We start from the raw sequence: 26,099 nt of genomic DNA, 5'->3' as shown, positions 1-26,099 counted from the left end.
TGAGCTCAATGACCTCTAAACAGGATCACTCTGAACCATTCAGCCTACAGACTCCTGGACAACACTCAGTCAACGCGGAGGCAGCCAGGGAGTAGTAGAAAGAGCACTTGAGTTGGAGCTGGGTCAAGTTCCAGTTCTCCACTTCCTAGTGGGCAGTGTCTAGGGCCCCATCGTCTCCTCTGTTAAATGGGTATAATAGACGAACATGTTTTATAAACTAAGGTAGCAAAAATATCAAGTGGTATTGGCATTATTTTCACTGTCCCAGGGTCTCCATTCCTTCTTTTTTTTTTTTTTTTTTTTTTTTTTTTTGAGATGGAGTCTTGCCCTGTCGCCCAGGCTGGAGTGCGGTGGCGCGATCTCGGCTCACTGCAAGCTCCGCCTCCTGGGATCATGCCATTCTCCTGCCTCAGCCTTCCGAGTAGCTGGGACTACAGGTGCCCACCACCACACCCGGCTAATTTTTTGTATTTTTAGTAGAGATGGGGTTTCACTGTGTTAGCCAGGATGGTCTCATCTCCTGACCTCATGATCCGCCCACCTCGGACTCCCAAAGTGCTGGGATTGCAGGCATGAGCCAACGTGCCTGGCCCATTCCTTCTCTATTTCAGAGCTCTTCCCTACCTACTCTCCTGTTGGTTTCCCAATGATACCTGGTCTCCCACCTGGCTTTTCCCACTCTAACAGCTTCAGTGATATTTTCAGTGTTCCCTGTTATCAGGAAACTCCCTTCCTCCAGGGTCCCCTTTCCTGGAATAGAGAGGGCAAATAGATTTCAGATTGTATTCTCTCATTGATTATTAGGGGAACTGAAAATCCACCTGAGTTCAGCAGGAAGTAGAGCTATGAGTGATGAATGAGCTCTGCCACATGTCAGAAAGAGTCACCAGGGTCACACAGGACCCCTCTTTGCCAGCCCTATCCTGAGGGTAAGGCTGCTGTCGAATCTCCCCTCGGCACTGAGCACGACACCTGCCCCACACAAGGAAGTGGCTCTTCCCTGCTGGGGGAGCTCACCCACAGCTCATACTAAGGCTGGCAGGGAGCCTTTCTCAAAGCATCCACCTTGGTCTCTCACCCCTAATTTGGATTCATTTTCTCCATTCCCCATCCTTTCAAGAGCTCAGTTTACTCAATCTCTATTGAGCACACCACATGTGGCCTATTGAGCAAGCCACATTTTACCTTAACATCAGCAGGGGGCACTCGGTAGCTGACCTCTCCCTCCTCCAGCAGAGAAGCCCCATCCACAAGATCTCTGGGGGAAAACAAAGGGCCCAGGCCACCATATTCAGACCTTCAGCTTCTTTCAAGAACAGGGCATGTGCCTGAGTTGGTCACCATCATATCCCCAGCGGGTGCCAGGCGCACAGGGGGTGCTCCATACGTCTGGGGTCTGCCTGGGAACAACCTCCACAGCTGCTCATCCCTCAGGGACTCAGCTTGCTCCCCTGCCTCTGGCTGAGAGGGCAGCTTGCTCCCTGATGCTGCAAATGTAATCGGGATGGACAGAATTAAGCTGCTTGGCAAAGCTGGCTCACAGCTCATTCCCCCAGATTAGAACTCTCAGAGTGGGATTCTCAGTTACCTGCAGTCTAGCAATAAGAAAATGGCTGGGACCCTGGGAGACTCGGTCCTTCCCTTGCTTTCACGACAACAAGCTCTGGAACCCTGGGCAGAATAACCTAGCCAGGTCACCTTCTCTATAACTGAGCTAGGGAGATGCTGACTGGAATGACAGCTCACCTGTAAAGCTCTCCTCCCATCATGACAGGGCAAGACCCCTCCAGGCCAAAGCTCAAGGTACCATTTAGGAGGCATACCATTTAGTTGTCTACTCAGGAAAGGACAAGAATGCTGAAATATTGACGACAATAATCTTAACAGCAGTTGACTAGTGTTCTTCCTTCTTCTACTTGAGTCCCCTGTGGCAGCTTGTTTCCAAAGATGGCTGCCATCAATTCCTCCTTCCCTATAGGTTTCTGTCACTTCCCTACTGAGAAGGAGAGTCCAGCCTTCCACCACCTTCGATCTGGGGCTGACCTATGACTATCTGATTGATGAAATATGGTGGAAGTAATGCTGTGTACTTCCAGCCTAGCTTTTAGAGGGCTGGCAGTTTCGGTGTCCTGACTCCTGGAAACCTGAGCTGTCACACAACAAATGCAGGTTACTCTGCTGAAGAGAGAAGCCACGCAAAGGAACACTGAGACTCAGATAATTGAGTGAAGGAGCCATCTCGGACATCCAGCCCAGCTGAGTCTTCAGATAACATCAGCTCCAGCCATTACCTGATGGAAACCACATGAGACCCCAACTGAAAACCACCCAGCTGAGCCCAGTTACCCACAGAACTGTCAGAGACAATAACACTTTATTGTTTTAAGCTACTATTGCAGTGGTTTGTTACATGACAATACTCTCTATGGTCAATCCTCAACACAAGAACCAGAATAATCTTTTAAACACATAAATCAAGTCATGTCATTCTCCCAGTCAAAACCCTTCAATGGACTACTTTTCCACCTTCTCTATAAATGCACATCTGTGTGTGTGTGTGTATGTATTATATCTCAGTAAAGCTATGTATGTGTGTGTGTGTGCATGTGTGTGTACAGTCAAATGTCACTTAGTGATAAGGGTATGTTCTGAGAAATGTTTCATTAGACAATTTTGTCTTAAATAGGGCACAAGGAGCCAAAAGAGCCCTGCCCATGACGGGGCATGATCCTGAGCCTTTTAGCCCATGGACAACACTCAGTCAATGTGCAGGCAGTTGGGGAGTCGTGGAAAGAGCACGTGAGTTGGGTCAAGTTCCAGCTCTCCACTTTCTAGTGGGTAGCTTCTAGGCTACATCCTAGAGCACACTTACATAAGCCTAGATGGTACGGCCTTCTACACACCAAGGCTATATGGGACTGCCAATTGCTCCTAGGCTACAAACCTTTACAGCATGCTGCTGTACTAAACACTGCAGGCAATTGTAACACAATGGTAAGTATTCATGTATCTAAACACATCTAAATGTAAAAAAGGTACAGTAAAAATATGGTATTATAATCTTATGAGACCACTGTCATATATGCAATCCATTGTTGACCAAAATGTCATTATATGGTGTGATATAGTTTGGATATTTGTCCTGCCCAAATCTCATATTGAACTGTAATCCCCAGTGTTCGAGGTGGGGCCTGGTGCAAGGCAATTGGATCATGGGGATGGGTTTATCCTGAATGGTTTAGTACCATCCTCTTGGTGCTATTCTCATGACAATGAGTGAGTTATCTGAGAGAACTGGTCATTTAAAAGTGTGCAGCTGCTTCCCCCTTGCCCAACTCTCTCTCTCTAGCTCCTGCTCTGGCCATGTGACATGCCTGCTCCCCCTTTGCCTTCCACCATGGTTGTAAGCTTCCTGAGGCCTCCCCAGAGCCTGAGCAGATGCCAGCATCATGCTTCCTGGAAAGCCTGCAGAACTGTGAGCCAATTAAACCTCTTTGTAAATTACCCAGTCTCAGGTATTTATTTACCGCAATGCAAGAACGGCTTAATACATGGCACATCACTCTGTCTGTGCGTATATGTGTGTGTATGTATACATATGTGTGTATATATATGTGTGTGTGTGTATGTATCTACATATGAAAGAGAGGTGGCATGAGTGATGCCAGTGACTCTTCCTGACACTGGCAGAGCTCATTTATATACATGTACACACCCATGCCACTTTTCAGAGATCTAATACACATACCATACAATATAAAATTCATGTCTTTTAAAGTGTACAGTTCAACTAATACATAGAATGGTCCCTGACTTAGGATTTTTAACTTTATAATTGTGGGAAACCATCACAGTTTTGAAGTAATGTACAGGATATAATACATTCCATGAGATCTTCAACACTTTTATTATAAAATAGGTCTTATATTAGATGATTTTGCCCAACTGTTGGCTAATGTAAGTGTTTGGAGCACATTTAAGGTAGGCTAGGCTAAGCTATGATGTTCAGTAGGTTAGTTGTAATAAATGCATTTTCAATTTATTATCTTTTCAACTTATGATGGGTTTAGCAGGACACAGCCCCACTGTAAGTCGAGGAGCCTCAGTATTCAAAGCTGTGCAGTCATCACCATGATCAATTTTAGAACATTTTCATCACTCCATGAAGAAACTCCGGCTTCATCAGCAGTCACTCTCCATTTCCTCACAACTACCCCAGCCCCTGGCACCTACTAATTTACTTTCTGTCTCTATAGATTTGCCTATTCTAGATATTTCACATGAACACAATCATTTTGCATCTGGCTTCTTTCACAGAGCATGTTCAAGTTCATCTGTGTCGTAGTATGTATCAGTACTTCATTCCTTTTTAGAGCCAAACAGTATACCATGGTGTGAATACTTGGTTTATCCATTCATCAGTTGATACATATTGGGTTGTTTCCATTTTGTTTTGGCTATTATGAATAATGCTGCTATAAACATATCGTCTCAGTTCTCTTGGTTGTATACCTAAGAGAAGAACTGCTGTGTCGTATGGTAATTCTATGTTTAATCTTTTTTTTTTTTTTTTTTTTTTGAGACAGAGTCTCACTCTGATACCAGGCTGGAGTGGCGCAATCTCAGCTCACTGCAACCTCCAACTCCCTGGTTCAAGTGATTTTCCTGCCTCAGCCTCCCAAGTAGCTGGGATTACAAACACATGCCACCACGCCCAGCTAATTTTTGTACTTTTTTAGTAGAAATGGGGTTTCACCATGTTGGCCAGTATGGTCTTAATCTCCTGACCTCGTGATCTACCTGCCTCAGCTAACCTCCTGAGGAATCTCCAGAATGTTTTCCAAAGTGGCTGCACCATTTTACACTCCCACCAGCACAGTATGAGAGTTCTGGTTTTTCCACATTTTTGATACCACTTGTTATTATCTGTATTTTTTATTGTAGCCACACTGTAGTGGGTGTGAAGCAGTATCTCACTGTGGTTTTGATTTGCATCTACCTGATGGTGAATGCAGTTGAGCATCTTTTTCATGTGCTCATTGGCTATTTGTCATCTTTGGAGACACGTCTGTTCAAAACCTTTGCCCATTATTTAATTTGATTATTTGTTAATGTTTTTTGAATTATAAGACCTCTTTCTATTTCTAGCTATAAGTTCCTCATCAAATATATGATTTGCAGATATTTTCTCACCCTCCAAAGGACTCTTAGCACATGCAGCATAAAACCCAGATCTTTTACCAGGGCTGAGAGACTTGCCAGATCCTGTCCTCATCCCTCACCACTCTCTGCACATCACTCCCAGCTCTCTGGCCACCACTGCTCTGCATGAGGGTCCTTAAACCTGTCAGACTTGACCCAGCCTCAGGGCTTCCGTAAGCACTCACTCCCTTTGCTTAGACATTCTTCCCAGAAAATTTTTGAGTGGCTCACTCCTTCTCTTTTTAAGACTCTGCCCAGATACCACCTTCTTGGAGAGGCCTTCCCTAACCATTTTATCTACAACATTTCTCCCAAAATATCCACGATATTTCTTTTCTCCCTATTATTCTCTACTCCTTATCCTTTTCTTAGTAGCACTTAGTATGTATAAGCAGATATGATATCGTACACTTATTTGCTGATTCTGTCTCCCAGCTAGAAGCTCAGTTCCATGAGGGGCAGGAATGTCATCTGTCTCATGCACTACTACATCTTAAATGCCTAAACAGTGCCAGGCACATTGTAGAAACTCAATAAATATCTATTACATTAAATATACCTACTACTATTTATTGAGTGCTTACTATGAGCCAAACACGCCATGAAATACTTCAAATAAAATACCTTATTTCATCCCCACAACAACCCTAATGCTAGGAGGTAGACACTAATATGACTCCACTTTTCTAACAGATGAGAAATCTATATTTAGAGAGTTTGAATAATTTATCCATGGCCCCACAAATAGGAAGTGGCAGTCAGGATTAAACTCATGCAGTCTCAGCTCTGAACTATATGGTTCTACCACACCTGTCCCCATTACCAACTCCAGCAAGTCACTTTCCCTCTTTTCAGCCTCAGTTTCCTCATCTATGATGTAAGAGTAGCCTCCGACCTTACCTTATAGCGTTATTCAGAGATTGGCCAGGTGGGATCACGTAAAGCAGTGCTCCCCAACCTTTTTGGCACCAGGGATCAGTTTTATGGAAGACAACTTTTTCACATACGGCAGGGTACAGGAGGGTATTCCTGGGATGATTTAAGCACATTACATTTATTGTGTACTTTATTTTTCTATTATTACATTATAATATATAATGAACTAATTATACAACTCACCATAATGTAGAATTAGTGGGAGCCCTGAGGTCCTGCAACTAGATGGTCCCATCTGGGGGTGACGAGAGACAGTGACAGATCATCAGGCATTAGATTCTCATAAGGAGCACACAACCTAGACCCCTTGCGTGCACAGTTCACAGTAGGGTTTGTGCTCCTATGAGAATCTAATGCTGCTGCTGCTGCTGCTCTGACATGAGGAGGAGCTCAGGTGGTAATGCAAGCAATGAGGAGCAGCTATAAATACAGATGAAGTTTCACTTGCTCGCCCACTGCTCGCCTCTTGCCGTGCAGCCTGGTTGCTAACAGACCACCACGGACACCAGTCCATGATCCCGGGGTTGGGGATCCCTGACGTAAAGCCCTAAGAACAGTGCCTGCCTTACTGTGAGTGTTAAGTGTGAGCTGCCGTGACGATCTGGTGACAACAACGCTGATCACAATCATCAGATGACTTTGGTGCAGTGAAATCAATCTCCTTGAAATCAAATAAAGCTCTATCATTGTGAGTTAATATTGTTCAGATGCATCCTGTGTACAGACTGATTTTAGACAACGTCTCAGCTCTCGCAGAGGGAGGACCAGCCCACCATGGCCACATGAGGGTTTCAGTCTCATCAGATGGGTGTGACAGATTTCCTGACCAAAGGAAGATGTTTTGGTAACATCACAGACTAAGGCCTCAACAAGAGCGTACTAGATACCTCCAAGAAAATGGGATCTCAGTGGCCAGTTAGAGACAGATCCTGGCCTAATCTAGGACAGCCATTCTCATGGGGCCATGTCATACTTGTAAACTTCTGCTGGGCCAGCCACACAGCCACGGGTAGCTGAACATGGCAGAAGCCCACCCTACTCACAGCTCCCCCAGGAAATTACTGGATGTTACATTTGCTAAAAAGAGGTTGCCACCCAGACAGTTCACGTCCATGTGCTACCAACACTGTGGAAAACCTGAAGAATAGGAATCCAAGTCAACTCACCAGTATGGGTCTGCCTGTGCGTCTCCAGGGCATCCTCCTTCGAAAACTGTGCACCACACTGATCACAGACAAAGGCTTTGGCACCCGCTGAAAGAAAGGAGAGGCAGTTACCACTAGAACAATAGTCCATTGGTGAGGGGGGAGGTCTTGGGCCACAACTGTGCAGGTGGACACTAGGGGAGGGGACTGGACACCTGCGAAAATCCTGAGTGAGGGATCATCCATGGTTCAGACCTTCCTCTAAGAGGTGAACATTCACCCAACTGAGTTCCAAATGCCTTTGTCTAGGGCTCTTCCAGAGAGAAGGAGAAACAAAATCAGAATAACCAAGATAAACAGAAATGGGCTCCAAGTTAGATACCTCAAGAAGAAGGAGGATCTGAAGACCTACCTCCACGTGATGGGAGGACAGGAGAAAAATGATACCAACGCAGGGAAATGTGTCCTGTTGCCTCAACTGTACTTTATGGGAAGGTAAGAATTGCTGACATACCTCTACCTGGATGTACACGGGGACCTCTGACTCAGTGTGTCCAAAACTAAACCCACCGTCTACCCCCAACTGCTGCCTGCATCTGACCATTTAAAACCCCTGAATGACTCCCCAGTGCCTGAAGAACAAGGTTCAAACTCCTTACTGTGACTCACACAGCACTTCTCGGTATGCTCCTCTTTCCTGCTTCGTCTCTCACACCTCACTCTTGCTCTCTTTTCTCCAGCTACACTGAACCATGTGGGCTCCCTGGAGCAACCATATTCTTCCTCATTGCTAGGCCTGAGCACATTCTTCTGCATGTCCTCTGCCTCTGACATTCTCCCACGCTTCCCTGGCTGCTATGGTGCAGTTGGAGGTCCTATTCATCATTCATGCATCGACTTCAATACCCGGGCCCCCATGTGTAGGTGAGGCAAGGCTCCTTTATGCTCCGATAGCACCTGATATGTTCCAGTTCTTGGCCCTTGCTGTGCTCCATTCCAAATGCCCGTGGCCCTGTCTTTCTCTCTCACCACATGGTAAGTTCCCTGGCGGAGGGACCGTGTCATCTTGTGCACAGCTGCATCTGCCTGACACACAGTGGAAACCTATTACTATACATATTTGTGGAATAAATAAGATTAATTCAGTGCAACTCAATTTAATAAACTTTCTCAGAACTGTCATTTAGAAGGCTTAAAGTGATAATGCCACCATGTCAAGATGAAACAGTACTTTTTATCATTGGCTAATAGTCTTCATGGCTCTACTATATTATCTGATCCAGGGGTCACCTGTCACAAGCCTTGGCATTTTTCCTTCAAGATGTCTCGTAGATGTACTCTTCCACGGCATTTGGTGCAGTGATTCCACTGCAATCACCACCCCATTCAGGCCCTTGCAGCATCACACTCAGAACACTGTAAGACGCGAGGTGGTTTCCACACCACCAGCCACCCACAATCTACTCAACACATGCAGGTTCCTCTACGGCCACTTGATTCCTCATACTTTCTTACTCAAGAAGATACAAGGCCTCCCAATGTGTACTGACTCTAAATTCCTCTACTTGGCTTCAAGGCCTTCCATAGCCTGTCCCGGTTAGCCACCCACCTCCATAGGTAAGCTGTCCTCACCAGCCCTCTCTGGGCACTGCTTGACCTTCCCAGAGTCGCTGTGCTTGAGCAATGCTCAGTCCTGTTCCTCCATCTGTTCCAATCCCACTCCATTTTCAAGGCCAGAGTTTGTGGACATCAAGCTCTCCAGTCCCTTACTCTTCTGCCCTTTCCAATCTGCCACTGCACTCTGTTCCTTTCAACACGTCTTAGCACTTTGTTGTTGTCATTGTTGTTTTTGAGATAGGGTCTCTGTCTGTCACCCAGGCTGGAGTGCAGTGGTACAATCATAGCTCACAGCAGCCTCAACCTCCTGGGTTCAAGCAATCCTCCCACCTCAGCCTCCTGAGTAGCTGGGACTACAGGTGCACGCCACCATGCCTGACTAATTCCGTTTGTTTGTTTGTTTGTTGTTTTTTATTTAGAGATGAGGTCTCACTGTGTTTCCCAGGTTGGTCTTGAGCTCCTGGGCTCAAGTGATCCTCCTACCTTGGTCTCCCAAAGTGCTGGGGGGTTCCAGGTGTGAGCCAGTGTGTCTGGTCATCTTCGCTCTTCTTTAAATATGCCTGTGTTTTAGTTTTGTATTAGAGCCAGAACTACTTTTTACACAAATTTGTAGCCGACAGTGCTGTTTTCAAATCACCTCAGATTTCCTGAGTCTTGACTATATACCAGGCATGATGCTAGATGCTTAATATGTATCATTCGTCCTAACTACCACCATTTATATAGTACGTGCTATCATTATCGCCATGTAGCAGATGAGTACATTCAAGCCCAGAGAGGTTAAGCACTTTGCCCAACGCTACACAGTGGTTAACATAGTAAAGGTGAATTCAAACACAGGCAGCCTCATTTCAGAGTAATCCCTGTACCCTTTGGCCTCCCTAGGGTTCCATCTGCAAAGATGCTTTGTGGATAAGACTCCATGGGTGGGGTCTGAGCTCCCATCTCTGAATGAAAATTCAATTTACCTATTTTACACATCAGGGCTTTGGGGCTGGAAAAATGGCTCCACTACTTTTCTAGAAATTTGGAAACCTCTGCCTTGGAGAATCAGCACATACTGAAGGAATGCAACTCCAAATACAAGCTGTTCCAGCACAGACTTCAATACCAATAAATGCTTCTTGCAGTGAAGAATATGAGGATCCCAGAGGAAGTCTAGAAGGTGGGGTCCTCTGGAGGTATCGACTTTCTCTGTCTCGCTGACACCTATCTTCCTACTGATGAGCAGGATACACTCTAGTAGGTGCTGAATAAACGTGAGTCGACTGGCCGGATAAGTGGGTGACAAAGTACCCCAGGGAGGATATGAACTCACTTCTCCTGAAAAGCTTTAAAAATAAATATTGTCATTTGCCTTAGGTGGCTGGGGTTGAATTTCACCTGGAGGCACGGAGAATCCCATGGTGACCTCTGGGTGTCCCTTCAAGCCACAGGGCACCCTCAGGCCAAGCACCTGATATACGGCTTAGAGAGCTTTGAGGAAAGAGCCAAGAAAACTTCTAGCCCCCAGTGATGGCGAAGCAGTGATGATGTGTGTGAGCAGGGGTAGCAGCCAAGACTACCTTTCATCCATTTACACTGGAAATGCAGACAGCACCTCCAAGAGCAGAGTGGGCCTGGACGGGAAAGCTGGGGCTGGATGAAGTCACAGCTCCCTCACAATTAGAAACTGCCCCCAGTCCCAAATCATTAGCCATCAATGATTTTCTGTGGATCTGTAAGGAATCTGATTTTAATTGTATTTCTTCCTTGGGTTCTATCCGCTCTCACGGCTCCGTAAAGGAGAAAGGGGAAGCAAAGGCCCGAAGAGGGAAGCACTGGCTGGGAAGGGGAGGGCACCCTGTGGGCTCCCACACTGGGGCCCTGCAGTCGGCGAGGAGCCCACCATGCCACAGGCTTCCAAGGGATGTGGTCCGGAGGGTTCTTAGAAAACAGCCATCACTGTGGGCTGGAGGAGCTTCTCACTTTAATGACTGAGAAGCAGAGAGAAAGGAAGGAGGCCAGGTAGGAAATAAAGGGCCGGATGTGTACCATCAGACAAGTGCAGAGGAAGATGAAGACAGATAAGCACACATGATCTAGTAAAAGCGGCTGCCTCGGCCCAAGCCTGACCACATCTGCTTGCCTTCAAAGTCCCGCCACTCCACCCCCACCTCGCTGAAGTCACGACACTGAGCTGAGCGTGTGAAAGCCCCTGTCCTCACTGACTCTGGGCCAGGTCCCTCTTTACACGTGGATAACACAAATGTCAGCTCCCACTGCTAGCCCCTACTCACAAAGCCCCAGTACTCCCACGCCCACCCGGAGAGGCTCTGACTTCCCCCCAACTCTCCAGGGTGAGAGCCAAGACAGGCAGTTCCACGGACACGTGAGCGGAGCAGAGCGAGACAGACAAAATCCTCCCTCCCAAGGAGTCTTGTGCCTTTAAATTGTCTCTGTAATGGCTGGCTCAGAGGCAGAAATATTTGGCAGCCCTGAAATTAAAAGTGATAAATTTCCTCGCCAAGCTTTGATCGATAATAGAGGCCTCATCTGTTAATCAATAAGACAGTCGCTGCCTGTTTACTGTGCATATGTTGTTCACTGCTGCCTTCAGTATGATGTCAGGTTTGCATTCAAAGCAACTCAAGTGTGTATAAACCACATGGCTATTCCCAAAATGCATTACGGTGACATCATGCAGCCACTAATACATTTATAAAGCATCAATGGGAGGGGGCAAAGGAGGAGGGAAGAAGGTCATGCCAGCTGAACACAGCGGGTGTGCACGGACCTAGCAGCAGCATTTACACCCACAAAATTTCCTGGGGCTCAACCTGGAGTAGGGAGAACTCCAGGGACACAGCTTGGGGATGGCCGTGACTTGCCATATCCTTCCTACACACGGGAGCTGGTTTTTGAATGTCCAGTAACTATATGCCAAGAGGTGGATTACAGGAAATAAACAAAAGAGATGAAATCCCTGCCCTCAGGGAGCTTATGTTCAAGAAGGGAGGGCGGATTTTTAGAGCAAGTAAATATAAAACAGGCCAGGTGGTGATAAGTGATAAAAAGAGAAATAAATTAAGTGAAGAGGGCCAGGCACAATGGCTCATGCCTGTAATCCCAGCACTTCGGGAGGCCGGGATGGGTAGATCACTTGAGCTCAGGAGTTCAAGACCAGCTTGGCCAACATGGTGCAACCCCATCTCTACTAAAAATACAAAAATTGACCAGGCATGGTGGCTGATTTTACATCCCAGCTACTCAGGAAGCTGAGGCAGGAGAATAGCTTCAGCCCGAAAGGCAGAGGTTGCAGTGAGCTGAGATCACACCATTGCACTCCAGCCTGGGAAACAGGAGTGAAACCCTATCTCAAAACAACAACAACAACAACAACAAAGCATTAAATGAAGATAAACAGAGAGTGCCAGGGGCTGTTCTTTTACACAGGGTAGTCAAGGAGGCCCTCGCTGATGCGCTGACATCTGCATACAGCAAGGCCACCACGTGACAACATCCACGCCAGGCAAGGGAAGAGGAGCAAGGAGGCCAGCTGCACGGGATGGAGGGAGGTTGAGGTAGGAGATGCGGGGATGGGGGAAGTTAACGGATAGATTGTGGGAAAGAAATTAAATAGCAGAGGGAGAATAGTGGAAGATAAAGGGCGCTAGACCTTTGCTATCCATAGCCATCACAGATCCAAGCAAACCGAGGACAACAGCAGGATCCAGAGGTGCAGGCATGAGATCCCACACCTAACCTGGCCACTCACAACTAGTCACCACACCTCAATGAACTGATTTCCCAATCTGTAAAATGGGCATAAGCCTATCTGTCTGCCTCCGTGAGGCTGCTGTGAAGAGCAAACAAGATAATAGACATGAATGAATACGAAACTCCTTGCAGATCACAAAACACTCTGTGGACAGCAGAGGTCCTTGGTGCCATTTATGCCTCAGGAGGCAGCGCAGTGTGGTTACGAGCTCAACATTTGGGTCAGACAGATCAGAGGTCAAATCCCAGGCAAGCTAGTTGCCAGCTGTGACCCTCAGCAAGCTGCCAATCTCAGGGAGCCTGTCGCCTCAGCTGTAAAATGGAAGCAGTAAGGGGAGGTCCCTCGGAGAGTTGCGACAAGGTGGGGAAAGTGCTCCACCCCACAGCCGGTGGGTAGATATACAGAACCAGTAAGTCACAGCTACCATTTATCTCCAGTCACTTTTCCTTTAAAGAAAGAGCTCCCTTCATGCAATTAAAGTATGGCTGATTTTACTGGAATTGGATGTACAGTTATTTGGGGGCCATTTATCTTGTGTAAAGTGAGTCTCACATTCATAAAGACACATGGCACCACACATGCACATACATGAACACACACACACACCCCCCACCTTGTTTCTCTAACTTAAAGATGAGTGATTGTTTTGTTCAAGGGAGCAGAAAAATCTGCCATCGAACCAATATGTCCGTGTCAGCAGCTATTCACCAGCCTGGCTCTGAAATCTTCTCTGGACAAGCCCCTGGAGCCCCATTCGACTGTCCTGTATTTGGGGCTCTCTTCCATCTTCCCAGTGGACTGTGAGCTCTGTGAGAGCAGGTTCCCACCTGTCTTGGGCTTTACCATATCCCCGATGCCCTGCGCCATGCCCGGCACACAGTCTGTGCCTACTAAATGCTTGTTAAGCAAAGAAAGCCCCAGGCAGGTTCCTAGGTGCAGAACTCACCTGGGAAGGGCGCAATGGCCACTCAGGGCACTGCCAAGCTGTCTGTCCCCTAGGGGGTGGCAGAGTCCTTATTCTGCACACTCAGTTCTCTACTACCCCCTATTTAAAACTCAAGGACATGGTCTCTGGCTAGGTCTTAGGCAGCTGAGAGGAAAAGAAAGGAAAGGTTAGGAAGTGGGGATGTCTGCTTCCTCTGGTGCGAGACCTCCCTCTCATCAGTATGTCTGCTACCAACCCAGTCCAATGCTCACTGTGGCACCCAACAAACAAGCCTTCCCTCCATTACAGTCAGTGAGCCTCCTACCCCCGGGCAGTGACCTGCCGAGTGACTACTCCGTACCCCAGGCTCTGAGTTTGTCTGAGATTCCAGGTACCCAGCTGTGAAAGAGACAGGCAGACATCCTTGCCCCTGCCAGTCTCCCAGGGACCCTGCAGATGAGGGCTTCGGGATGTTCTAAGCACCGCTCTGCAAGGAGCTCCCTGATCATTTTGGGTTCTCCAGACCCCCACTCTTCTTCTCCTTTTTCCCTGACTTCCTGACACCTCCAGAAGGTTGGGGATAAAGGAAGGAGGAAGGTTCAAAGCAGGTTAAAGTTTTGTGGAAAGAGAGGACGCACATGCCAGAGGTGGGACTGAGGCCTCCGTGTGTGGCAGCAGCTCTCCCTCTGTGCCAAGGATCACCCCAACTCACAAGAATCAAAGTCGGGAACAGTCAGCAGGGCACTTTCAAAAATATAAAGCTTTCTCTAAACGCCCAGGATCCCAGTGACAATTAAAGCTGCAATCCAGTAGAAGCCATGACAAGCTCCCTGCAGCTGCCCTCACCCTTGACAAACAGCCTCCCTCCCTACCTGCCCTAACCAGAAATGAGGCTGAGGAGGTGCCGGGCATCCAGGAAGGAAGCAGAAGACATTGACTGCAATCAGATAGGGGGTGGTGTCTCTCTGAAGGAAAGAAGGCAGAAGCCAATGAGTGAAGAAAAAAAAAATCCAAATCCCTCCCTCTCCAAAACCTCTCCCACCCCCATGCTAATAATAAGAAGGGGGAAAAAAAGAACCACTGAAAAAAACACCTAATGTTTGCCAGCATCTAATGCTGAGTGGTGTGTCCTTTTTTCAAAATTCCTTGAGATTTTAAAATAAACATCTTGAATGTTCTGATGAGATCTGCACGCCTGCTTACATAAGGAAGTACAGAGTGTACCAAAACAGCAGACCCAAAAAAAGCATAAGCTGTCAGAACAATGAGTACAGACGCGGGGCATTTTACAACAGGCCACGGTGTACAGTTTTATTTACAGTACCTCTTATCAGACGGAGAACAGCACACTGGCTGCCAATTCCAAAGGCCGGCACTGCGTGTTCTTTCCCTCAAGGAGATGTGTACTCCCGGAGAGGAGCTTGAAGGCTCTCTCTCGCTCTCTCTCTCTCGCTCTCTCGCTCTCTCACTCTTGCTCTTTCTCCTTTATCAACAAAACAAAAAGCTGATCCAGAACCAGAGTTTCTGGAAGGGACACCGATTCAGGAAAGAGGGAAAAGGGAAAGCAGGTGAACAAATGCTGGCTGAAAGGAAAACAACCAGCCCCATCGATCGGTCCAGGATGTGGTTCAAGGGTAGCTGTGGTTGACAAGGCTGTGGGGAAAGGTCCTCAGAGCCTGGCCTCACTACAGGATGGGAGGGTGAATGAAGTCATGATACAGGACCGAGAAAGACACCAGGAACGTCTCCTGGGCTGAGCAACAGAAAAACGGGAGTCACCTGGGATGGAGGACAGGTGGTTTTCAGATCTCCAAAAGCCAATGTCCTGCCAGTGACCTGGCAAATGACTGACACCTCATGTGTGGCTAAATATCCACTCTGCAAAAGAGGAAACCCTGGAATGGGTCAGGAGGAAATGCTGAGACATCTCTATGGCTGAGAGAACATTTCTTATCCTATCTAATAAATGTGATGCTACTAGGAAGCTGCATGGTGCCCTTGTCTCTTACTGGGAGCCTGGAGTCCCTCTCTCAAGTCCCACAGGGAGCACACAGGTCTACCTTGTCCCTTATCCCTGCAACTCAATTCTCAGGCAGAGTGGCTTGGAAAGCTCTTTTGTTACTCCTTTTAGCACCAGCAGGTAATCCCACAGGCTTAGAAACACTGTCCACAGCCAGAACACACACATGCACTCGATATTAAGCTGCACAGGAAGGTAGTGAAGAGCACGCTCTCTGGAATCAAACAAACTCTGGTTCAAGTCCCAGTTCTACCATGTCTAGCTACCACCCTGGAGATTGAATTATCTTTTCTGGGCCTGTTTCTTACCTAGAAAACTGGGCTCAAAGTGTTTATGCCACACTTTCAGGGATGATTCATGTAAGTAATACATGTAAAGTGTTTAATACACTGCCTGGCATACAGTAACTGCCCAATAAATAAATGCTGGTTGTCATTAACACCCACATCATCGTTGACACGAGGAGATAAAATAATAGCAAGGTATAAGACACACACAAACGTCAAATGCATGCAAGAGATACATCACGCCATTTAAAATATTCTTACCTTTCCAGCCAAAACACACCAGTAAAGACGGGGTCAGATCAGTCTTCCCCAGGAGGAGATCAGGGAAATGACACCCCCACCATCAGCTCCCATCACCACTCATGGCCAATGTTTAACGGTATTATTGCCCTCCTACTGCCTACCCAGACGGGAACCAGGGAATGCAAACCAGTTCGAGGTGATTTATGTTTTTAAATATACATGAGTGAATTAGTTTAAATAAAATGCAAGTAAGATAGTAAATTTGTTGCAGATTTTTAAAAAATATAGGCTAGGTGCAGTAGCTTGTGCCTGCAACCCCAGCCTGGGTGACAGAGGCATATTCTGTCTCCAAAAAAAAAATACAAATCTTCCTGAAGTCTTAAGAGTAGCGACTCAGGGGTTCACCTTACCATTGCTTCTAAACTCCTTCTTCTCCTGGCAACTTCTATGACTGGACAATCATAGTATGGTGGTGATCAGCACAAGGACACAAACTCTCTCTTACTATAGGAATGTCAGCCCCTGCTGTGATGAACCAGATTTCCTTCCAGACATGCCTTGCCAACTGAGAGATCTCTCAGAGGTTAACGGTCAGGCCCCTCAAAATGAAGTCTCAGGCAGGGTACAGTGGCTCATGCCTGTAATCCCAACACCTTGGGAGGCTGAGGCAGGTGGATCACCTGAGGTCGGGAGTCTGAGACCAGCCTGACCAACACAGAGAAACCCCGTCTCTACTAAAAATACAAAATTAGCCAGGCGTGGTGGTGCATGCCTGTAATCCCAGCTACTCAGGAGGTGGGGGCAGAAGAATCACCTGAACCCTGGAGGCAGAGGTTGTGGTGAGCCAAGATCGCGCCATTGCCCTCCAGCCTGGCGACAGAGCAAGACTCTGTCTCAAAAAAAAAAAAAAAAAAAAAAAAAGGGAAAAAAAAGAAGTCCCACAGCAGCTCAAAGCCAGAGACAGCTTTAGGGTTCTACTGCTCATTGATGGTATGGTACCAGCATCAATTTCGCAGCCTCATGTCCCTCCTGAGAACGAAGCTATTCAACCTCACGTGACAGCTTAAACAAGAACCTGTATGAAGTACCTGGCATACAGCAGGTGCTCAAGTCACAGTAATTATCACGATTATGGAATAATTTCACTTCATCAAGCTGATGAGCTCCAGGAGGACAGACCCTGGCCACAGCCTACAGGGTATACAGCCCACAGTATTTCCAGCCCCACAGCTCTGGGAGAAGGCCCAATCACAATAAGGAAATGGCCTGGGTAAATGAGACACTATGTTCTCTGGGGTTCTCGTATAGATGACATTATGCTATTTGGAATGGGAGACAGGACCAGCCTTAGGTGAGGCAGGGTAGATAACTGGCTCAAGGAGGGTTCTGTCGGCCAGCACACCCAAGATTTTCCAAAGTACCAAAAGAGACTGACTTGGGGTCCTGACTGTCACTGCCTGAGCTGTGTAACCCTTGATGAATCCTTTCATCTGTCCATCTTGAAATGACAAGTTTTAAACTGGGACGTCTCTAAGGGAGAAAAGATGAACAGGTGTTCATGAGAAGCTGGGCGCTCATGGCAAATAAAGTTAAACGTGGCCATACACGAGATCTCAAATGCGTACAACCCTTGGTGTTTGGAAGGTGCTGTTGAGACCAAGTGAGGGCTGGGTTCCCGGGTTCAGCCAGCAGAATCCTTCTCAAGGTGAATACTCTGCTCTATGAGGCAGGTAAAGTGGAACAGAGAGTCCAGACATTGGGAGAATCATTAGCCAGAGTCAGGCTGGGCCAGGGCGGCTGTGCCAAAGACTGACCCGAGTTCCAGGGAATACCTGGGCTTTCAAGTGTTCATAACTTTGTTTTGTTTAAGAGAGATAGCTTTGCAACCTTGGCATTTGTGAGAGTCTGGATAATAAAGCCAGAGACATAAGACTAAGGGTTTCTGCCATGATTTTATGGGACATCTCCGCAACTCCTAAACACCAACAATCACCCACCTCCCAGGTCTCCACTTGGGGATTCTCAGGAGAGAAGTTCAGAATGAAAAGAGAAGTTTCTGCTGGCCCCCAGCAGCCCCAAACTCAGCCTGTGATCTGAGCCTTTGGTCTCCTCTCGTCCTCATTTATTCTGCTCCTTTCTTCTGAAGCAGCTTCTGAATGCTCCGTCACAGGCCCCACCCTAAAGGTGGCATGGAGGATTTTACGCACATGCACACACACACATGCACACACACACACACACACACACACATACCCATCTCCCCTGAGTAGGATTCACAATACTGGCTGGGAAATGGAAAAAAGAAAACTAAGACCCCTCCAGGGTTGGTGGCCAGGATCCAAGTGCCTACTCCACCCATTTCAAGCTGATACCTGGCCCTGCCCCGGTCCGCCAGCATCTCCTGACACTCCTGCCAACTAACTTTTCACTGGAGGTATTTTAAAGGGAATAGGAGGCAGTGTTCCTCAGCCTCGACGGCGTGCTGGACCTCCCTCACTCTCTCCATGCTGGTTCCTGCCTCCCTCATTTCCCACTGACCGAAGAGAATGCCGAGTCCTCTCACAATGTTGAGATCTCCTTGGGATCTCGATATTGATAATTCCTTCATTGCTTCGTTCTCAGAATCCCCTGTCCGCTCCATTCTCCTAGCATCTCTCTCCAATGTCACTTGCGACTGTCTTTGTAGTGTGTATGTGTGTATTTTGTTTCTAAGATAGAACATCCTTAGGTAATATTTCAACAAATGAAAAGAAAGAAAGCCTTTTAGAAGGCTCCAGATGCTGTCACAAGTGTGATAACCATTGCACTCTTCAAGAAACCAATTGGCAGAGCTCTGCATACAAGTTATCTGCTGACAATGGGCTGTGAGCTGTACAAGCCCTGCAGATGAGAGCTTCTCTTCTCCTGGAAAGTCCACCAGGAAGCAGTGCCATAGACCCTGAAGACATCCAGGTCAAGCTGCAGGGAAGAGGCAGGGTTCGGTATGCATAGAAGGCTGTCTAAGCTGGGCCCTTGCTCCCATCACAGGCAGTTTAGTGGAGGACCTGGGTTTGATGTTGACAGAACTTAGATGTTAGCTCAGCTACCCACTAGCTAAACCAGGAGCGTTAGCAGCTAAACTCTCTGAGCCTTGGTTTCCTCACCTGTTAAAGAGATAATGATACATCCTTCCTACCCTAAAAGCAGGACTTCAAAGTTGCACAACAGCAGTGACACCACTCACTCAGAAGTGGGACTATAAGGTTGTTGGAAGGTTTAAATAAGATGATACACAGGAAGGTGCCCAGCACAGAAAGTGGAGCTCAACAGACACACAACACCAATACCTTCACGCCTTCCCTTACAAGATCCTACAAAGGCTGCCCTGCAATGAGGAGTCACAATGCTGCTGCTGCCATAGTGTTGACAGTAATCACAATAAAAATACTAATAACATGTGTTGCCTATTCATTATGATGCAAGCATTGTGCTACCTACTTTACATGCAATATGCCATTGAATTCTCCCAACAACTCTAAGATTATCCCCCATTTTATACATGTGCAAACTTTTTTTTTTTTTTTTTTTTTTTGAGACAGAGTCTTATTCTGTTGCCCATGCTGGAGTGCAGTGGCGGGATTTCAGCTCACCACAACCTCCTCTCCCGGGTTCAAGTGATTCTCCTGCCTCAGTCTCCCAAGTAGCTGGGATTACAGGCACATGCCACCACACCTGGCTAATTGTTGTATTTTTAGTAGAGATGGAGTTTCACCATGTTAGCCAGGCTGGTCTCAAACTTCTGATCTCAGGTGATCCGCCCACCTTGGCTTCCCAGAGTACTGGGATTACAGGCAGGAGCCACCATGCCTGGCCTTAAATGTGCAAACTGAGGTTTAATAAAAGGCTTACTTCTCTTGCCCAAGGTCTCATAGCTAGTAGCATAAAAGAAAAAAGGAAAAAAAAAAAAAAACCTCAATCAGGATGGCAGCATGGGAAGCCCACCTAACTCTGTTCTCTGAGTCCTTTGCCCATTAAGAACAACCCTCGCCTCCTGGTCCAGGCCTGAAACAACACTGTCTATCCGAGAAAGCCTGGGCCGGGAGCAACACAGGCTCTAGACCTGCCTCTGCTTACACTTCAGTGTATTCTAAGATCCTGCTTTTCTTGGCCTGTTTCTCCGTCTACCAAGTGGAAGTCATGTTCCTTGCCCCTCCCAGCACTTAAAGCTATTGTAGAGAAGAATGAGCTCAAAGGTATGAAAACATGTAGGAAGGAAAAGGTCCAACTGATTTTCTAGAGTGACTTATAATAAAACTCGAGGCATGTACCTCCATGCTTGACTCCCTTCTTAGGCATTCTCCTTTCGACTTCTAAGCAAGCAAGATGTTCTATCATAAAAAGACAATCAGTTGCATTCGCTGAAAGTAGAAAAATGGACTCTCACATTGATGAATGATAGCAAACGACAAAGACCGATGTAGACAAGGTTTCTTGGTTAACCTTCAGTTCACCAAAAAGTCCTTTGATTACATCTTCTCTGAGCATCCTAGTTAATCAAGGCTTTGCCGAGCAGATCCTCACTCTCAGCTGTAAAGGCCTCTGCTCTTCCCCATGTCCCTCTGCTTGTGCCCCTTATAGTCTGCCCTTTACTCACTGCCCAGATTGGACTCCTTCCCCCCAGAAGAGCAGGTGGATTCAATTATCTTGGGGCTGAGTGCGTAAATTTTAGAAGCAGGCATCCCTCCTAGAGACTCCGGAGTTGTCAGTTACTTTAAATTCATTAATACACATATACAGGTACGGATGTGCTTCCACTGTGCTTCCACTCTCGGCGACAGCTGGGAAAGAGGCCCCAGCACCTGACCCATCCGTCACAACACCCACCATCCCCATCTCAGACACGGAGCCCCAGAGACTGCCACCCTCCCTTCCCCTTCCCCGGGCCCCTCAGTGGCACCTCGAGGCTGCCAGTCTCTCCAGGCCTGCTGTGGCTTTTAGAAAACAGAGCATGTCTATTTTTAGCCCTTCTCAGCCTAATAATACTCCCCAACACCCATTCAGCTTAATCACTTTATTGAGGACAAGAAGCGGGCTCTCTAGCCCAGGTGCTTCTGATGTTAGGAAGTAGTAAAATGTTCAAACTGGTTAAAAATGACACTCATTGGCTTGCCTTTGGTGTTTCTGAAACCTTAATTGTGGCTCAGGCTGTGGATCTAAAGAGCCTTGCAGGTTTCAGAGTCTGGCTTCCTTACCCCCTGCACCATAATTGAGGTGTTACATTACAACGACGGCACTGACATTTGCAGGCTCAAAATTCAGAAGCCTTAAAATGCCACACTTTTCAAAACAGAAATATTGCCTGCCACACTTAATGCCCATTCTAAGTATGAACCACCTCCCTGCCGGAAAAAACACGAACCAAAACAAAACAAAACTCGTCTTTTCTGACTGCCCCCATGCCAAAGGTCCAGGTGGGAAACTATTTGCCATATTAAGCCCATAGTTGCTTGAAAACAGGAATGTTTGTTTGGTGTAATTAGAAGACCTGCAAGTTCGGTGTGCGCAGAAAATAGACTGTTGGCAGCTCTTCCGCGCGCACCTTTGAGACCGTGACTTCCAAAGCTTCAGGGTGAGCATCTGCAAGCGTGCAATCTGTGCCACGTGAGCCACGGGCTGGGAGAAGTGGGCAGCCTGGAAAGGGGATGGAAACAACTTTGCCTCAGAGATTAAGACCCGGGGGCTTCAGGGTAAAGCGGCCCCAAGGTCACAGCACAGCTCTGTCTCTTATTTGCTAGGTGATCTTAGGCAGTAAACTCAGTCTCCTCATCTGTAAAATGGACATCCTAACAGTACCAACTTGAAATGGGTCTTGTGAGGCTCAAACGAGATGATGAAGTAAAGTAATCTGGCACAGTATCTGGCACCTGTAGGCCTCCAGGAAATGTTAGCTGCCACTGTCATTATCTTTGCTTTCCTCCTTTCTACCATGGGCTCCTTCTAAGACAAAGTGTTTAGTTTTTGTCTCTTCTGCCTTGCCCAGGACAAAAAGGAAATCTGGGCACTAGAATGGCTAACCATGGCCAGCTACGTGCGGTCGTGGGACATTCTCGGACATGCAGTAGGGAACTCCTATGGACTCAGAGTGGGTAGATGGAGCTGGAACCAAAGCAGGAGCATTGAGGGGATGACTTCTCAGGTCCCATTCAGCTAAGCGAGTAAAGGTCACATCCAAGGCCTGGAAACTCACCTGGACCAGGCTCTTCTACATGCCTGGGCAGCTTCCCCTGCTGCTCCTGTCTCCCTTTCCTTCCTTCTCAGGCAGGGTGCTTTGAAGCACCTTCATAAACGTCCTGCTCTTCAGCAGGCAGAGGCGGAATGCCTCATTAACTTTCCCAGCTAATTTTACAATTTAACCAAACACCACATTCCTGCTTCGATTCAGCCAGCCTCTGACTGTGACAAACTTTTATAACGTTGAGATGGAGGAAGGAAGCAGAGAGTCCATGCCAGAGACTGAAGATAAAGTTCTGAAAACTAAAGTGGGAGATGGAGAGGAGGAAAAAAAATAGCTCTATGAGGTCTATGTACGCTCCCAGAGCAGAATTCCAGGCTGTGCAGGGCTGAGCAGTAGGGAAGAAAGCCATGTCGGCCTTGTGGTGTCAGAAAGATGGAGTGCTCCCGTGACAATGACTCTTCCTGTCACCTCGGGGGGCCGGGGGCTATATTGGGAAGCACAGTGACACGCTGTCCTCTGAGGGGCATGATTCAATCCTGATGGGCAGCAGGCCAGAGGTGAGGCAGGCCACCCAGAGGACGTGTTCAGCTTGGCAAGGCTGCAGGGCCCCTTCCAAAGGGTACTGAAAGGCCCTTCCCAGCCCACTGAGCTGGCTCCCAGCTCCTGATAGAGATTCTGGACGGGGGTGGAGTTCAGTGGGAGGACTGCATGTCTAGGAATGTTTCCCCATCAAGAATCCTATGGGCTAGAAAAGATCCCCAGGGTTGTCATCACAGTCCTACATACGCTGGTCCATGCTTTGCTCGGCTGGGACAGACAGGACCTCATTAGAGACAGAGAGTATCATTCGGCCTCATTATCTATAATCAGACCCTGCTCTCGGTGGACAGATAAGTAAGGAAGACAGTGCACCGTGATTCTCTTTGCTCCCGGGTCAGCTTCAAAGGCTGCACCTGTCCCTCTCGAGCCTGTACTCCAGAGTGTCTGACTCCAGACCCCAAATCTCAATTAATGCAAAACTGGCCCCCCAGCAGTGCTCTCTCAGATGTGCTGGATTATGTCCATTAGGCCCCAGTGAAGGCACTGGGAGATCTGGGACATTCAGGCAAGATGGTGGCCTCCCAAAATATCTGGGCTCTGGGCCTTTATCCTGGGTTCATATTAGCAAAGGCAACTGAGGAAGTAAGACTCCAGCAAATCCAAAGTTTCAGAGAGTTCTGTCTTTACCCGGAGTTACCTTGTTACTGAAAACGACTGTGGCCTTGCATAATTACTCCAACAAAAATGCAGCCGCCAATGAGCTCCCTGTGCTCAATTAGCTTATAATAGTCAGTGAGAGAGCTGCTGAGGTTTAATCCAACTACCCCAGAAGACTTTTTATCCCAACTACCTAATGAAAAGTTTAGAATTTGCTTTTTTTTTTTCCCCTTGTCCCAGGCAAGTGAAAGAATTCCAATCAAAATGGGACTGGTTTGGGGGAAGGAGGAGGGAGTGCGTTAACTACTGGGGAAAAGTCTGGAAGAGATGTCTTTGTCAGGTTGAATCCTGGAGAGAGCCAACAAAAGGAGCCCCTGACTACAGAGGCATCCGCCCCTCTCTCCCACTGGCTTCCATCTATGCGGTGAACAAGCACCGTCTTCACTAAAGGCATACACAGGGGCTTTACCCACGTGGACCGAGGAGGTGGGCTGGAGCCCATCCTGAGACAGTCCTCGGACACTTCCTCCATTTGCCCTCCAGGGTGACCAACTCTGTCCTCAGCCTCACCCAGAGGCAGCCCTCTGACCTGTCTTCTCAACCTAGGCTTTATGGGGTTCTAGGTACTCGTAACATACTTTTTAGTCCATCAATTCCTATATGAGAAATTTACAGTCTTCTGGGTCTGCACCCAATGTTAAGCCTCGCTTTCACATGTGTGTTTGTTTTGTGGATGCCTCAACTTGGAAGGGCACCCTGAAGTGGCAGCTTTTCATCTTTAATGCAGTGTTTCTCAGCCTCCAGGCCAAGGAGGCCCACAGCCACCTCAGGGATCGGAGGACTCCCAAGTGCAAGAAAGTGGGCTCTAAGTCTCTGCTCGGTGGCTGGGGGCGGAGGAGGATGAGGAGGAAAGAGGTGCCTGCCTGGCTGGTTCCAACTCACAGAAGCTCTTGTTCCCTCTTGTCCAGAAAAGTAGGCCCACTCCCACCACAGCACTCCTTCTGGATACTCCAGGAGCAAAGACCTCATCAAAATCCCATGAACCTCCTTCCCGAAGCTTTCATAGGAACTTCTCCCCGCTCTAAATGCCTGCAGCGCTCAGCCTTTCCCCTTGCGGTCACAATGAGCACACCCAGCCTTGCTCAACGCCTTCTCCTGCCAGAGGGCTCGTGTCACCCTCTCAGCCAGACCACCAGCTTCTTGCAGACAAGGACACTGGCTTCAACCTCTCTGTCCGCCCTGCCTAGCTTTGCGCACCACTGGCCCTAGGTTCAGCTGCTAACTGATGAATGACTTCACAAACGATTTCCCACAAAAGAGGGCCACACGTGTGACCCAGAGTAGTCATCGAGGTTTCTCTGCTGCTCACCCTTCACCATCTGGTTTCCATTTGGCTGATGTTTCGCTCCCCAGAGAAAGCTCCAGCATCCCCAGCGTGTGCCTGGGGAAGATGAGGCTGTCAGAGAACGGACATAACCAGCCTCATGTCAAATGGTCCAGCTTCACTGGACATACTCTGAAAGGTCAGGGAGGCCACAACCTTCCTGACGTGTCATACTCCAAGACGCCTGAAGTCTAAGGTGCTAGTAACAGCCCAAGTGGTCACAGCTCTCACATTTCTGGGCTGCAGCACAGGTCAGCTGCCCCTTTCACCCCACTCCAGCATCACAGGCTGTGTGTGCCAGAAGCAGGGCACCCCGTTGCATCACCACACAGGAGGGACCGCAGGCAGCTCTCTCCTCCTACCCCGCCTCTCTACGTGGCAGGGTAGTGGAAAGGAGGAGTGGGGGGCATGACACAGTCAAGCTCTCCCTGGGTGGGAGGGCCACACACTAACCCACAGACCCTCCTGCAATGCTCCCAGAACCCTCCTATGCCCAACCCTACAAGGCACTGCGGAGAACTCACAGCCACAACTCACAACCACTGAACACATGCTCCTCTGGCAGAACAGGAAGAGGCTAATAAGCCACACCTGCTCCTGGTGGCACAGGTGCAAGGCACTCAGGCAGTAGCCAATTACTATGTCACCCTCCCCACCCCCAGGACCCTTGGGCACAGGGCCTTCCCGGTCTTAGCTCCCCAGTTTGAGAGATTGGTTACCTCTACAAACAGAGAAGCAGGCATTTAGGCACTCATACAGCACAAGGCCAGGGGCTAGGTATAGCAGCATGCTATACTATAGTAGAAAAGCAAGATGCAAGGTGGAAGGAGAGAGAAAGAGAGGGAGGTTTGAGTCCAGCCCTGCTACTTTCTAGCTTTATGATCTTAGGCAAGTTAACTCTTTACTGTCCTCATCTGCAAAACAGAATCGGCATATCTGTCTTCCAAAGTTGAAGAAAGATTGAGTTCAGATATGCAGACCACACAGCACTGTGCCTGGAACACAGCAAGTTTCAATAAATGTCTTTCTCTCCTTCCTGCATCCAAACCACGCATCCTGAGCGCTTCAATTCTTCAACAGATATTTTCTGAGAGCCTGCTATGTGTCCGGCTGTGAGGATGCAACAGAGCATACTACTGACAAGGTCCCCGCCTTCCATCCTTGTCTTC

General features: G+C 47.9%; 1 protein-coding gene across 5 annotated transcripts in view; it reads right to left on the bottom strand.

The window, feature by feature from the left end:
- ZBTB16 (zinc finger and BTB domain containing 16) overlaps positions 1-26,099 on the bottom strand; it is a 197,268-nt gene that overhangs the window by 62,287 nt on the left and 108,882 nt on the right. For all 5 annotated transcript variants that reach the window (XM_025357867.1, XM_025357871.1, XM_025357869.1 and 2 more), the window contains one exon: positions 7,305-7,391. In XM_025357867.1, the coding sequence (XP_025213652.1) occupies positions 7,305-7,391 (87 nt within the window). The remainder of the gene's footprint in view (positions 1-7,304; positions 7,392-26,099) is intronic.

This window comes from Theropithecus gelada, chromosome 14, assembly GCF_003255815.1.
Source record: "Theropithecus gelada isolate Dixy chromosome 14, Tgel_1.0, whole genome shotgun sequence".
NCBI classification, from domain to species: domain Eukaryota; kingdom Metazoa; phylum Chordata; class Mammalia; order Primates; family Cercopithecidae; genus Theropithecus; species Theropithecus gelada.
This window is presented reverse-complemented; position numbering and strand designations above follow the sequence as displayed.